The sequence below is a fragment of the Limanda limanda genome, chromosome 4 (genome assembly GCF_963576545.1).
Source record: "Limanda limanda chromosome 4, fLimLim1.1, whole genome shotgun sequence".
NCBI classification, from domain to species: domain Eukaryota; kingdom Metazoa; phylum Chordata; class Actinopteri; order Pleuronectiformes; family Pleuronectidae; genus Limanda; species Limanda limanda.
In genome coordinates this window covers 28080733-28091646 of record NC_083639.1, presented here as the reverse complement: position 1 = coordinate 28091646, position 10914 = coordinate 28080733, and the positions used below count along the sequence as shown (strand labels likewise).

General features: G+C 39.7%; 2 protein-coding genes across 2 annotated transcripts in view; both read right to left on the bottom strand.

Annotated features, from left to right (window-relative positions):
• tgm8 (transglutaminase 8) overlaps positions 1-357 on the bottom strand; it is a 9614-nt gene extending 9257 nt beyond the window's left edge. The window contains exon 1 of the mRNA XM_061070015.1: positions 304-357. Within this exon, the coding sequence (XP_060925998.1) occupies positions 304-328 (25 nt within the window). The 5' untranslated portion in view covers positions 329-357. The remainder of the gene's footprint in view (positions 1-303) is intronic.
• Positions 358-1268: 911 nt separating this feature from the next.
• ccndbp1 (cyclin D-type binding-protein 1) lies at positions 1269-8931 on the bottom strand. Its single transcript, XM_061069507.1, has 11 exons — positions 8760-8931; positions 7549-7608; positions 7346-7425; positions 6782-6863; positions 6372-6468; positions 5900-5973; positions 4101-4177; positions 3340-3599; positions 2967-3027; positions 1888-1934; positions 1269-1536 (listed from the first exon to the last, which is right to left on the bottom strand). Exons 1-11 carry the CDS (start codon positions 8845-8847, stop codon positions 1428-1430), a joined length of 1035 nt encoding a protein of 344 aa, XP_060925490.1. The 5' UTR covers positions 8848-8931; the 3' UTR covers positions 1269-1427.
• Between the last annotated feature and the right edge of the window lie 1983 nt (positions 8932-10914).

Here is a 10914-nt window from a genome sequence, read left to right as displayed (position 1 = left end):
AGCTCAAGCTCACTCAGACGCTCCACTAACCTGCGGCTCCTCTTTTCATGTATGGTTGTTCTGATTGTTGTGTTGAGAATGTGCACACAGTCATGTCAGGACACAGAAGCACACAACTTAACAACACAGTGCAGGTTTAATCCCCTTTGCAGCGACCTCATGTAGCTTCTCAAACATGATCCAACAAGTCATCACCTTAGGTAACGGTATGAATGAATTAACAAGAGCGTAAATCCCAAAAGTCGTGTGTGTGTGTGTCGGTGCAGAGACGATGATAAAGGCATTTTAAACAGCTGTACTTACTAAATTCTTTAACCTCCCCCTCCATGCCTGCAGAACTCGTTGGAGCCTCCTGGATCATGTCTGCAGAGCTGTGTCTCTACAGTAATAGACGTAAGCGTGAAGGAACCCTGGCAGCCGCTCACTGACAGGTGACTCCGCAATGTTGCTTTATAAAATACCTGCCGAGCCCAGCCTCTTTTCTCACCCACGAGAAACATGCCGGGCGACTTTGAACCACCTCCTGGGTGTTTAAACCCTGCTCTTCCATTTAGTCACATTGACCTTTGACCCATCGACTCCAAAATTGAATGATCTGGACATTTCCTCCCAAGTAATCTCCCCACCGAGTTTCTTTAAAATTCGTCCATGCTATTGTTGAATTTTGTAGACACACAAACACTCTCTCTCACACAGAGACAGGTTTGTGCGGTTATGCTAATTGGGACATTAAGAGACTTTAGAGATTGAGACATAAACTCCTCAGGAAAATGTTTACTGACGTTATGAAGTGAGAGTCGTTTCCTCAAAGACTTCTATAGAAACAACCAGTTCTATTCTGGCTTCACTTTCCTGACTCTAATTCTACGTCCACTTTCAGTCTATAGGTGAAAACAAGGAGCTGCTTGTGTAGATGAATGAACTGAAACTCAGACGCTAAGAATCATCAATCATCTTCACTCTGGTTTAAACCTGAAAGCTCTGTAACTTTGATATCTGACCTTTTCTATGAAATCTTCAGCACGGTTATAAAAACAATACACACAATGCTATATTCATATATTTTTTCATGATCTGCAGCTTGTCACCACAGATAAACATGTGATTACAGAGATTAAACACTTTTATGAACCCGTTCACTGAGAAATATACCTGGGGCAGTGTGTGTGTTTGTGTGTGTGGCAGTGTGTGTGTGTGTGTGTGTGTGCATCTGGCAGATTAACTACATGTAGAAGGAAGAGTAACATAATGAAACAGCTCTCCACAGATTTCATATAGACACATGTCTTCACTTTTAATCGTTGTCGTATATGCAGGTGCTTTCTTTTCTTTCTTACAAATCCACATCTTTTTGTACAAACACACACACACTCTCTCACACAAGCACTTAAAACCACACAACAAACACTTTTAGCTTCACAGACACACTAGCTGTCCTGCTGAATGAGGTCTTTGGCTTTCTGCAGGTTGTGGTCGACGGCTCCGTCTAAGAACTGAACCCAGGTCAGCTCCGACTCGCCGCACACGTGACTGGACCTGCAGGGACAGAGAGGAGGTTGGGGGGGGGGGGTGCATCTATGATGTGAGACGTGCTTCCAAAGCCGTTGGGACGACAATGAGGAACAAACTGTCCAAGGAACAACTGTGATCACACGCACGAACCACCCACTCGTTTCTCTAACCCTCACTAACACAAGACATTCCCCAAAATGTGATCTCACCCTCATTACATGAGTCGTCACATTAGTCAGGAACCAACTCCCCTGTGGGGTTTTTTGTTGTAGGTCAGAGTTTATAAACTGAACATTACACAAACTCCCTGAAGAAAATCGTAACTTTTTAGACGAGAGAGAATAATATCGATGTTTGTATGTCTGTGAATCTTACCTGATGATCTCCAGGACTTTCTTTAGCAGTGCTGCCAATTTAGTCACCTGAAGAGAAACACACTTTTATTTGTATGTTCATTTTACTATCGACTTCTTTTGAATATTTTTATACATTTAGATAATTCGAAGTATGATATACGCGAGAGCCAATGACGAAAGCAGCTGAGAAACAACTATATAAAGTGTTGATATTAAACTACTTAGAAGAAACACACAACAAGGAAGGAGCAGATACTCTTTCACCTCATCTTACTTCACTCAACAAGTTCTGATGTAACAGATTTAAGTATTTAATGCAGGATGACGTGTGCAGGTGTGAGCGTGAGCACGTAAATCAAAATGTGTGTCATCGAAAATATTGTCATTCACGGTTAAATGACACTCGTCCTGTTTTTACTGTTGGTGATTAAAGCAATGACTCAATGACAGATTAATTATTGAGGAACACCATTAAGTTACTTTATACTTATAAAGTAACAACTTAATATATGACTTGACATGTTTACAAGTAACAAGACAAAACATGCATTGAACAACTGCCAACAGCTCACAAACGTTATAAACCACTAACGTGAAACTAATCTGCCGCTTTATATATAATAATCCCACAAATGTGATAAATTCCCCTCAAGCAAAACAGCAGCTGACGACTAAACGAGTTCCAAATACGTTCCTGCAAATCTAATAGTTATATATAGATAGATTTACGATCCACAAAACAGGTCTGTGAACTGACATAGGATGATAAAGCTGCGGGGGTGTTTAAAGAGGGGAGAGAGAATGACGGCGAAAAGTGGAAGAGGTGGTAGATTTGTTAATGCAAAGCCTATATATACATACATATATACTTTATATATATATATATACACTTTATATAATGAGCTGACTCAAACCCATTGGCAGGTATATAAGTAAATATTCCCATTTGTGGGAAGTTATAGGAATTTTGAAAGCTGAAGATTTTCACATTCCCACAAACGGAACAAAGCCATGCAAATGAAAAACATGTTGGAGTTGGCACTGGGGTTTATTCAGTGTGTGAGCGCAGGGTGCAGCGTTGGCATTAGTGTGTCTCACATTGCTCTCTACTCCACTGTAGTCCATGGGCGGGTACAGACACAGAGCCAGATCATCAACACTGAGGAGAAAAGACACAAAGAGGCAGACGTTTGTTTTCATGGCTGTGGTTTTCATTTTGAAAATCAGACATTTAATTTCGAACAAGTTCGAAAACCTGTGAACGGCTGCTGTGACGCCATCAGTCTTTAAATGCAGCCTCTGAACTGAGACTCAACTAAATACTCAATGCTTCAATACTCCTGAGTTTCGGGTGAGAGGTGTGTAGACAGAGAAACATTCATCCAACTGTCAGCGTGCGAGTGTGTGTGCGCGTCTGTGTGAGTGTGAGATGAGTGTGTGTGTGTGTGTGTGTGTGTGTGTGTGTGTGTACCCAGGGCTTATTTCCTTGGTAATGTCAGCCAGGTCGTCGAGTTGAGACAGATTCTGAGATGTGGTGACGTCACCGTTGGCTTTGACAGTTGACATAATTTTCTTCAGGCACGCCGCCGACGCCTTAATCAGGCCGTGGCACGGACCAATCACAAGCCGGTCCTTTTCTGACCAGTATGTGTCCTGGTTGCCTCGAGGCTCATCCCCTTCCTGGATGTCGTCCAGGATATCGTTGAACGGATCCTGGACCTCAGATAAGGCCTGTGGAGAGAAGGGGGGGGAGATTTCAGTGGATTCTTCTTCATCCATCTATCATTTTGTTTCCTTTCAGAGTGACTTGAAGTTCCCTACATTTCTTACAATAAAAAAATGATCTGTTTTGCAACGTTGCTTTAGTGTAGAGCTGTGTCTCTCTCGTTCTCTCTGCATCTGTGGCCAGTAAAAACATCCATAAAGTTTTTACTTTCCTCAGCAGGCCAGCAGAAGTTGGCCTAACATTGGTAGACACCACTTCCTTGTAATCCTGTGATATACATATAGGCTCCTTATATCTACACTCTGTAAACAACAAAAACAACATGGATCTAAACAGTCGACGAGGGAACTAAAATATAATTTGACAGAACCACATAGCAGAGAAGGTTGTGACTCAAGGACTGTCGTTCTTTTTGGCCCAGTTTTATATTAAAGGCCCTGAGATGAATATAAAACCGGAGCACATATTAGAGAATTGTATATGTGTGTTTATGTGTGTGTGTGTACCTGTTCAATTTCCTCTATGGCGTCTTTGACAACTCCGATCTGAGCAGACAGAACCACGAGCACAGCTGCTTTATTATCTGTAGGGCAAACATGTTGTTCATCAATAAACATAACATGTAAAACCTTTCAGAACAGAAATAAACTGCTGAATTACACACAGACAGACGCACACACACACACGGAAGTACAAAGCTCTCTGCATGTGTCAACTGATCGGATAAAGTCTCGATAGAACCTGTTGCACCAGCTCCTCGATACCTAGAGTATCATTTACATTGCCGTGAAGTCAGTGGTCAGCAGAGCTCAGTAGAGCCTTGGCAACTTGAATGTATTTGTGTAACAGAAACAACCAAAAAGTACAGTAAATATAAGAAAAGTACACAAATATACTCAACATCACGTTAGAAAAGTTTAAAACTCCAGTCTACAGAGCCTGAGATGAGGTTTTTTTTAAAACTGATGTCACTTTAAAAACTGTTGACCTAAAGTTGAAATGAGTGTGTGATGATAAAAATGAGAAACTTTGAGAACCAAGCAGCTAAAATTTGGATTTATACTTCATAACATTTGAAAACCACACATTGTCAGTTTTCTGTCCAACAGTGACCTTTAACTTAATTCCTGTCGAATGTCTGATGTTAAAGTGAGTATTTCACATTGAACGTGGACAAGAGTTGAAATGACGAGATGAACCAATGTTCAGGTGCAAGTCTGCGCTGAATCCTTCATACCAACGTTTTTGTTTTCTCTACATCGAGATCTCTCTCTCTCTCTCACTTGTTCAAACACATTTCATTCCAAACTCTAATTTTAAACCTGTAGAACTGAAGCTCGTCAGCAGCAACTGAAACTTTTAGTTTAATTTACAAATTTCCTATTTAAAATAAAAGACTTTCTCTCATAATGACAGATAGTTATGATCAGATTCAATCTAGTCAAACTGTTAAGACTGTGGTTCCCGGTTGTTAAAGTCCTCTCACTTCTTTATAAAGCCTCAACTAACGAATCACCTTCTTATATCTGCTTTTCACTTCTTGTTCCTGCTACGACCAAACTTCTTCCTGCTTGATGTGTCGCTAATTAGTAGATTTGATTTAAAATAGATCAAATTGATGAAGTTTTGGCAGGAAATTCTACATGACCCACAATCACAAAACAGACGCACATTTACGGCAAATTTATTGTAAAATAAATATGTTTTACATTTTTACAGAACATGTTTTTAGGTTAAAGACCTAAATTGTTGATCTGGCTTCTAGAATAATTATTTCCCCCCAATTTATTCTCAAGATTTTATATGATTTAACATTTATTATTCAAACTCAGGGTCCAGATAAAATACAACACAATTACATTGACTGGAATACATACTAACACGCCAACACATTTTGAAAAGACACACAGTGTTTAACACCATGTTTAACATATCCACAGCTGGGATTGGTAGAATAAACCTGTTTTTATTCTATAATGATTAGTTTGATTGATTATTTTTTTGTTTTCCCCTGAAATCTCAATTAATATAAACAGAATCCACTGGTTTTAATAAAATAAATAAAGTTACACGACTTTTCAAGACAAACACAAACTAATCGTCTGACTCTCAGAACATCATCACCACCTGCAGGTTGAGGTCAGAACTGCAGCTGTTTCCTGCAGCTTCAATCAGTGCAAATATGAAACCGGTAACATTCAAACTCCTACAGCTACGAACGCTTTGGTGAGTCAGTTAGTGTTGGACGCCATTTTATTAAACCTGATCTGAACATGTCGTTTTTCATCCTGTCAAGTGAACTGACCTTTTGGTAACTGGGCAAACTGGTCACAGGCTGACCACACGGTTCCTGTTGAGGTCAACTGTTCCTGGGACAGACTGAAGCACAGCAGAGGAGCAGAGGTCAGGAAGATGAGAGGAGGAAGATGGATGAACAGAAAACAGGAAGCAGGGAAGGAAAAGGCAGAGTGTTTGTATGATAGCAGTATTTTTAACATCAATCCAAGGCGTATGATTTATTTTTATCACATGCTAACTTTAAAGCTAATGGAAACAAATCTTATTAGTTGCCCATCTTTGTTAAAGACATTAAAATAAAGAACAAAGACAAATAAAGTGAAACTACAGCGTGAAGTTTCAGGCATCAGAACAGAATGATTGTGGGTTTGTGTCTTTATTGTATTTTAATTCAATGCGACTATGGCTGGGAACATGAGCAACAACTTATCATGACATCTGAAGTTCTCTCTAATTGGGCCTGTGTGGGTGTACTCTACCTCTGCAGTGGTGAACTCAGTATGACCTCCACCAGCTGTGAGACACCGTCCAGAACCTCCACGGTGGCGTCTCGGACCTGACGCCGCAAACTGACGCCTGAGTCACAGAGAAGGAGACACGACAGGATGAGTGAGTCTACGGTTTATTATAATCCTGGCTCGAATTGTTTTGCAAATGTAGGTCTGAAATATGGGCATGTGTCATGTTTGGCATTTGCAATGCAAAATAAATCCTTGGGCCAAAGTTTCATTAGCAAGAAACGAGTTTACGATTTAAATGATAATTTTACACTAAATTTTCCTTTCAAAGAAACAACTCTTAATTCTTATCACAAGAAGAATCAAACTTAAAGGAATTTGTTCGCTTTAAAAAACTGAATTTAAATAGGAAACCAGTGCCTCAGCGTTACCTTGGCTCTTGGGTAACCAGTAATACACCATGGACAGGGTGAGGATGCTCTTCATGGTGGACTCCGCCAACTTCTCCGTATCCTAACGTTCAGAAATGTGATTTAAAACAGTGGAATTAGTTTCTAATGGCATTTAATTCTCACACTCAAACAGGCCAAACATTTACAACATTCTGTCAACATCCGTATGAGCTGTGGTGATTCAGTCTCAGAGCGGCTTGGTCCAAATCCCATCACTGACAGATTTACAATAGAAAGGTTTTAGTGTGTCCTTGAGCAAACCTCCTGTGGGAAACATCGTTGAGCACATTTTAAAGCACTGGAAATAGTTTCATGATTGATGACGAGATCACATCCGAGGTCTAATTGGGACTTAGGAGCAAATTTGGGAACTGGTTTGAACCCAGTTTAACATAAAATCACTGAATTCTATGTGCCTCAAAAGCTGCTTTCAGACCTGCACCGAATTCTGTCCAGATAAATGTCTGGAAAATGTCTGAGTGACCCCATGTGAGAATCCAGAAGGAGAATATGTGTTTGTTATGACTCCAACGATAATCTGACCTGTTGCGACGGCAGCGGCGGTTTGGAAAAGGCCAGACTGAGTTTGGTGGCTTCCTGGGACACGGCCTTCACGGCCTGGTCTGTGGACAGAGGAGACATTTCTATTGACTTGAGATTGGACGTTTTCATTTCACGTTGATTCTGTGTGAGGATCTAACTGAGGAGAAAGAAACAGGGATGGTTCCCGACAAACCAAACTCAACTCAGCGTGTCCCAGAAGTTGGCGAGGTTGAACGCTCCGTCCGACTCGTTGGATTCTCCGTCTGCGGAGGAAAAGGAGCGTCTGGTTAGAAACTGCTTCTGGTCTCCCAGGTTCAATTCACCAAACTCAAGTGACGGAGGAGGAGCAGACTCCAAACCCAATTTACTTCATGATATCACTTATAATGGTTACATTGCAATATTTATATTTTTCCTTTATACTATCTTGTAGTATTATTTATATTATGGTCACTTACTTTTAATTATTTTTTCTGTATCATGGTCACTACTGTTGCAATATTACTTATAATACTTTTGTTTTCATTACAATAACACTTACATCACTCCACTTTCTCCCCAGTACCTGCTTTTGCACAGTGTCTGTTTTGCAGGTTGTTTTTGTTTTCTGTATATTTTTACTCTCATTATGTGTAGTTTAGTAGTGTATATATTTTGATCTTTCTTTTTTATTGTTGCTTCGGCACTGTTATTTAAATACTGTTTTTCTCTTTTTGCTGTAACAAGTGAATTTCCCCGTTGTGTGGATAAATAAAGAAATCTAATCTAATCTAATTGTTGTATTTGTAGAAAATGAGTGAACTTTCATTTTCACAACACATGTGTACAAAGCTCTTTTAATTCCTGATTCTGATACTTTTATTTATTTCATGGTGGTTATAATGAATCATTTAAGTTTTGTCTGTGAGTTTTATTCATCTTATCCACATTCTTATTGTTTATATTCACAATTTATTCTCTTGTTTTACGTGCAGCCCTTTGTAACCTTGTTTTGAAAGGTGCTGTAGAAATAAAGTTACTATTTTTAAAGGTGCTTTGTCAACAAAGTTTGACTGGCTGATGTTTTATTACTAATGTTCAAGCACAGCGGTTTTTTAAATGAACGTGAATCAAAAACAGTTGAAAGATCTGAACGTTATTTGTATCAACTGATTCTATCTCTGAAGGCAGAACTGCTTCATCAGCTAATTTTAGCTTTGAAAGTTTATGTTTATGATACTTTAGCAGAAAACGTTACACCAGTTAAGTTGATCCAATTAAAACCAGTTAATAGAAATAACGAACTCTGTGAAATTAAAGATTCCACAGCGAAGAAACCCCGCGACAGGTCCCATCACAACAAACACCAATGCTAACGCTAGCTTGACCTGAGCTAGCGTTAGCATTTAGCCGCGTTAGCTTCCGCTGCCGTTACCTCGGACTCGGTCCCTGACGCAGTGCGCAGAGTTCAGCAGGTTCCGTAAGGGAACCGAAATGTTCCCGTCGCTGGTTCCTGAGCTCATGACTCCAACTGTTCCCACACGGAGAAGAACACGCGTGTTGTGGAACCACAGATGAGACCGGAAGTGGAACCCGGGGGGACGATGTTAAAGGGGGCACACGTTCAGGCGCTTCCGGGACATCCTGTCGTTGAAGTCACAGATATGAACACTAGATATCTCGGCCGCGTTGCCGGCCAACGGAGCCGGACGTCACCACATGGCAGCCATCTTGTTGCGGGAGGCTCTCTCACCCATCACATTGTGTTGGTAGTGGTAAATAACCATAACTTGCTCAATTTTCAACCGATTTTGAAACGGTCTGTTTTGTTATAAACGTCAGAGATGTAGATATGACACTGTGTACTTATGAATAATTATGTTATTTTCTAAAAAAAAATAATAATTTATGCAGTGTCATAACTACATCTCTGACGTTTATAACAAACCAGACCGTTTCAAAATCGGTTGAAAATTGAGCAAGTTATGGTTATTTACCACTACCAACACAATGTTATGGGTGAGAGAGCCTCCCGCAACAAGATGGCCGCCATGTGGTGACGTCCGGCTCCGTCGAGCGAGATATCTAGTCTTTATATATATCTATGGTTGAAGTGGATCAAAATGTGGGAAAATTATTTAACAATAAAAATAATTTAATCACATGTAATAATAAAAACTTTTTGTAAAGAGCACCTTTAAAACTAATAACAAAAAAAATATTTTAAACTGAATAAATTCATTTTTAATAAATAAGAGTTTACAAAGTGAAAAGACAAGTAAAAAAATGTTTGATAATCTGTATGTAGGTAGTCAGAGAGTTCCTGAACACATGCATATCAGTCTCTCTCTGAACTTATTGAGCAAATTGTTTTACAGTACTTTCAAGTATCCTGAAATGATCTATTTTCTACAGTGAAAATCCTGAAATGATCTCTTCCACAGTGAAAATGTTGGACTTTAATTTGAAAAATCTCCAAATCTATACAGTAAATATCACATCATCACCACAGCACCTGCAGATACAAAACAACACCTGAATAGCACCAAGGATTTTATTAATTCAGTGCAATATTAAGTCAGAGCCTTTTCCGCCCAGTGTATTTATCAGGTTTTCAAAAATATATTAAATAAGACAAAGAGATAATATTCAATGTCTGAAAGATGATGAGAATCTAAATAAATGACAGATCAAAGCAAAAGTATCTGTCATATGGATTTCGATTATAACCAGCATTACCAAAGTCCAAGCAAACCCATCTACAAAGGTCATTGCAGCAGTAAAGCAAATAATAGATTACTATACTTAAATACAATTTCTAAACTTTCTAGGACTGCAAAGCAGCACTGGGCGGGCCCGGGCACATGCATTTTGAAGCGTTGGAAGCGTTTGGCCTGAAAAAGATAAATAATGACTCAGGAAATATTAACACATAGAGCTGTTCAGGCTTGGACTCTGATCATGAAACAGAAGTTTGGTAGTGAAAGAACAACGCACAGTGGAGTTATGACAACATCGTCTCCTTTGGCGAAGGATGAACCTTCGCCGTACCTCAATGTTTACACGGTTTGAGGAAATGTCCCAATTCTGAGAACGTCACCTTTGCAAGACATAAAGATTCCTTTGATATTTGACCACTGACACCATGACTGACACTGTCACTGCAGGAGTGGAGTTGTTTTTTTTCAGGCTCAGCATCAAAGGATCATGGTCAGTGTATGTCTGCGTTACAGAACATCGTGTTTTAACGGCGTGTAATCAAACTTTGACGCCACGCCACAGTCACACCGTGTGACGAAAAATCGATCTTTTGATATCTTTGTATCTCAATCTTGTTGTGATGACACTTATCTCAACTTGAAGTTGATCTGATGTAAGCCCTGGTACAAGTACATCAAAGTAAAAATGTGGAATATGGCCAAAATGGCCACTTAATGCAAAATAGCAGGCTTCCTGTTGCGTTTTTCCTATTACACCTCAAGACTTTTTGTTTGTCTGGACATTATACACCTGTGTAACGATTTTTTGTGAAGAACGGTCAATGTGAACACGTTCCAGGGGTCTCGGGGGGCACTGTTGAGCCATTTTGC

What these genes read in the sequence shown, in the direction of transcription:
- ccndbp1 (XM_061069507.1), bottom strand. Translation starts at nt 8,847, where the DNA reads ATGAGCTCAGGAACCAGCGACGGGAACATTTCGGTTCCCTTACGGAAC. An exon ending in CGCCGCTGCCGTCGCAACAG is followed by an intron (nt 6,864 to 7,345) that starts GTCAGATTATCG and finishes TCTGAACGTTAG; the next exon opens with GATACGGAGAAGTTGGCGGA. An exon ending in ACCAAGGAAATAAGCCCTGG is followed by an intron (nt 3,028 to 3,339) that starts GTACACACACAC and finishes TTTTCTCCTCAG; the next exon opens with TGTTGATGATCTGGCTCTGT.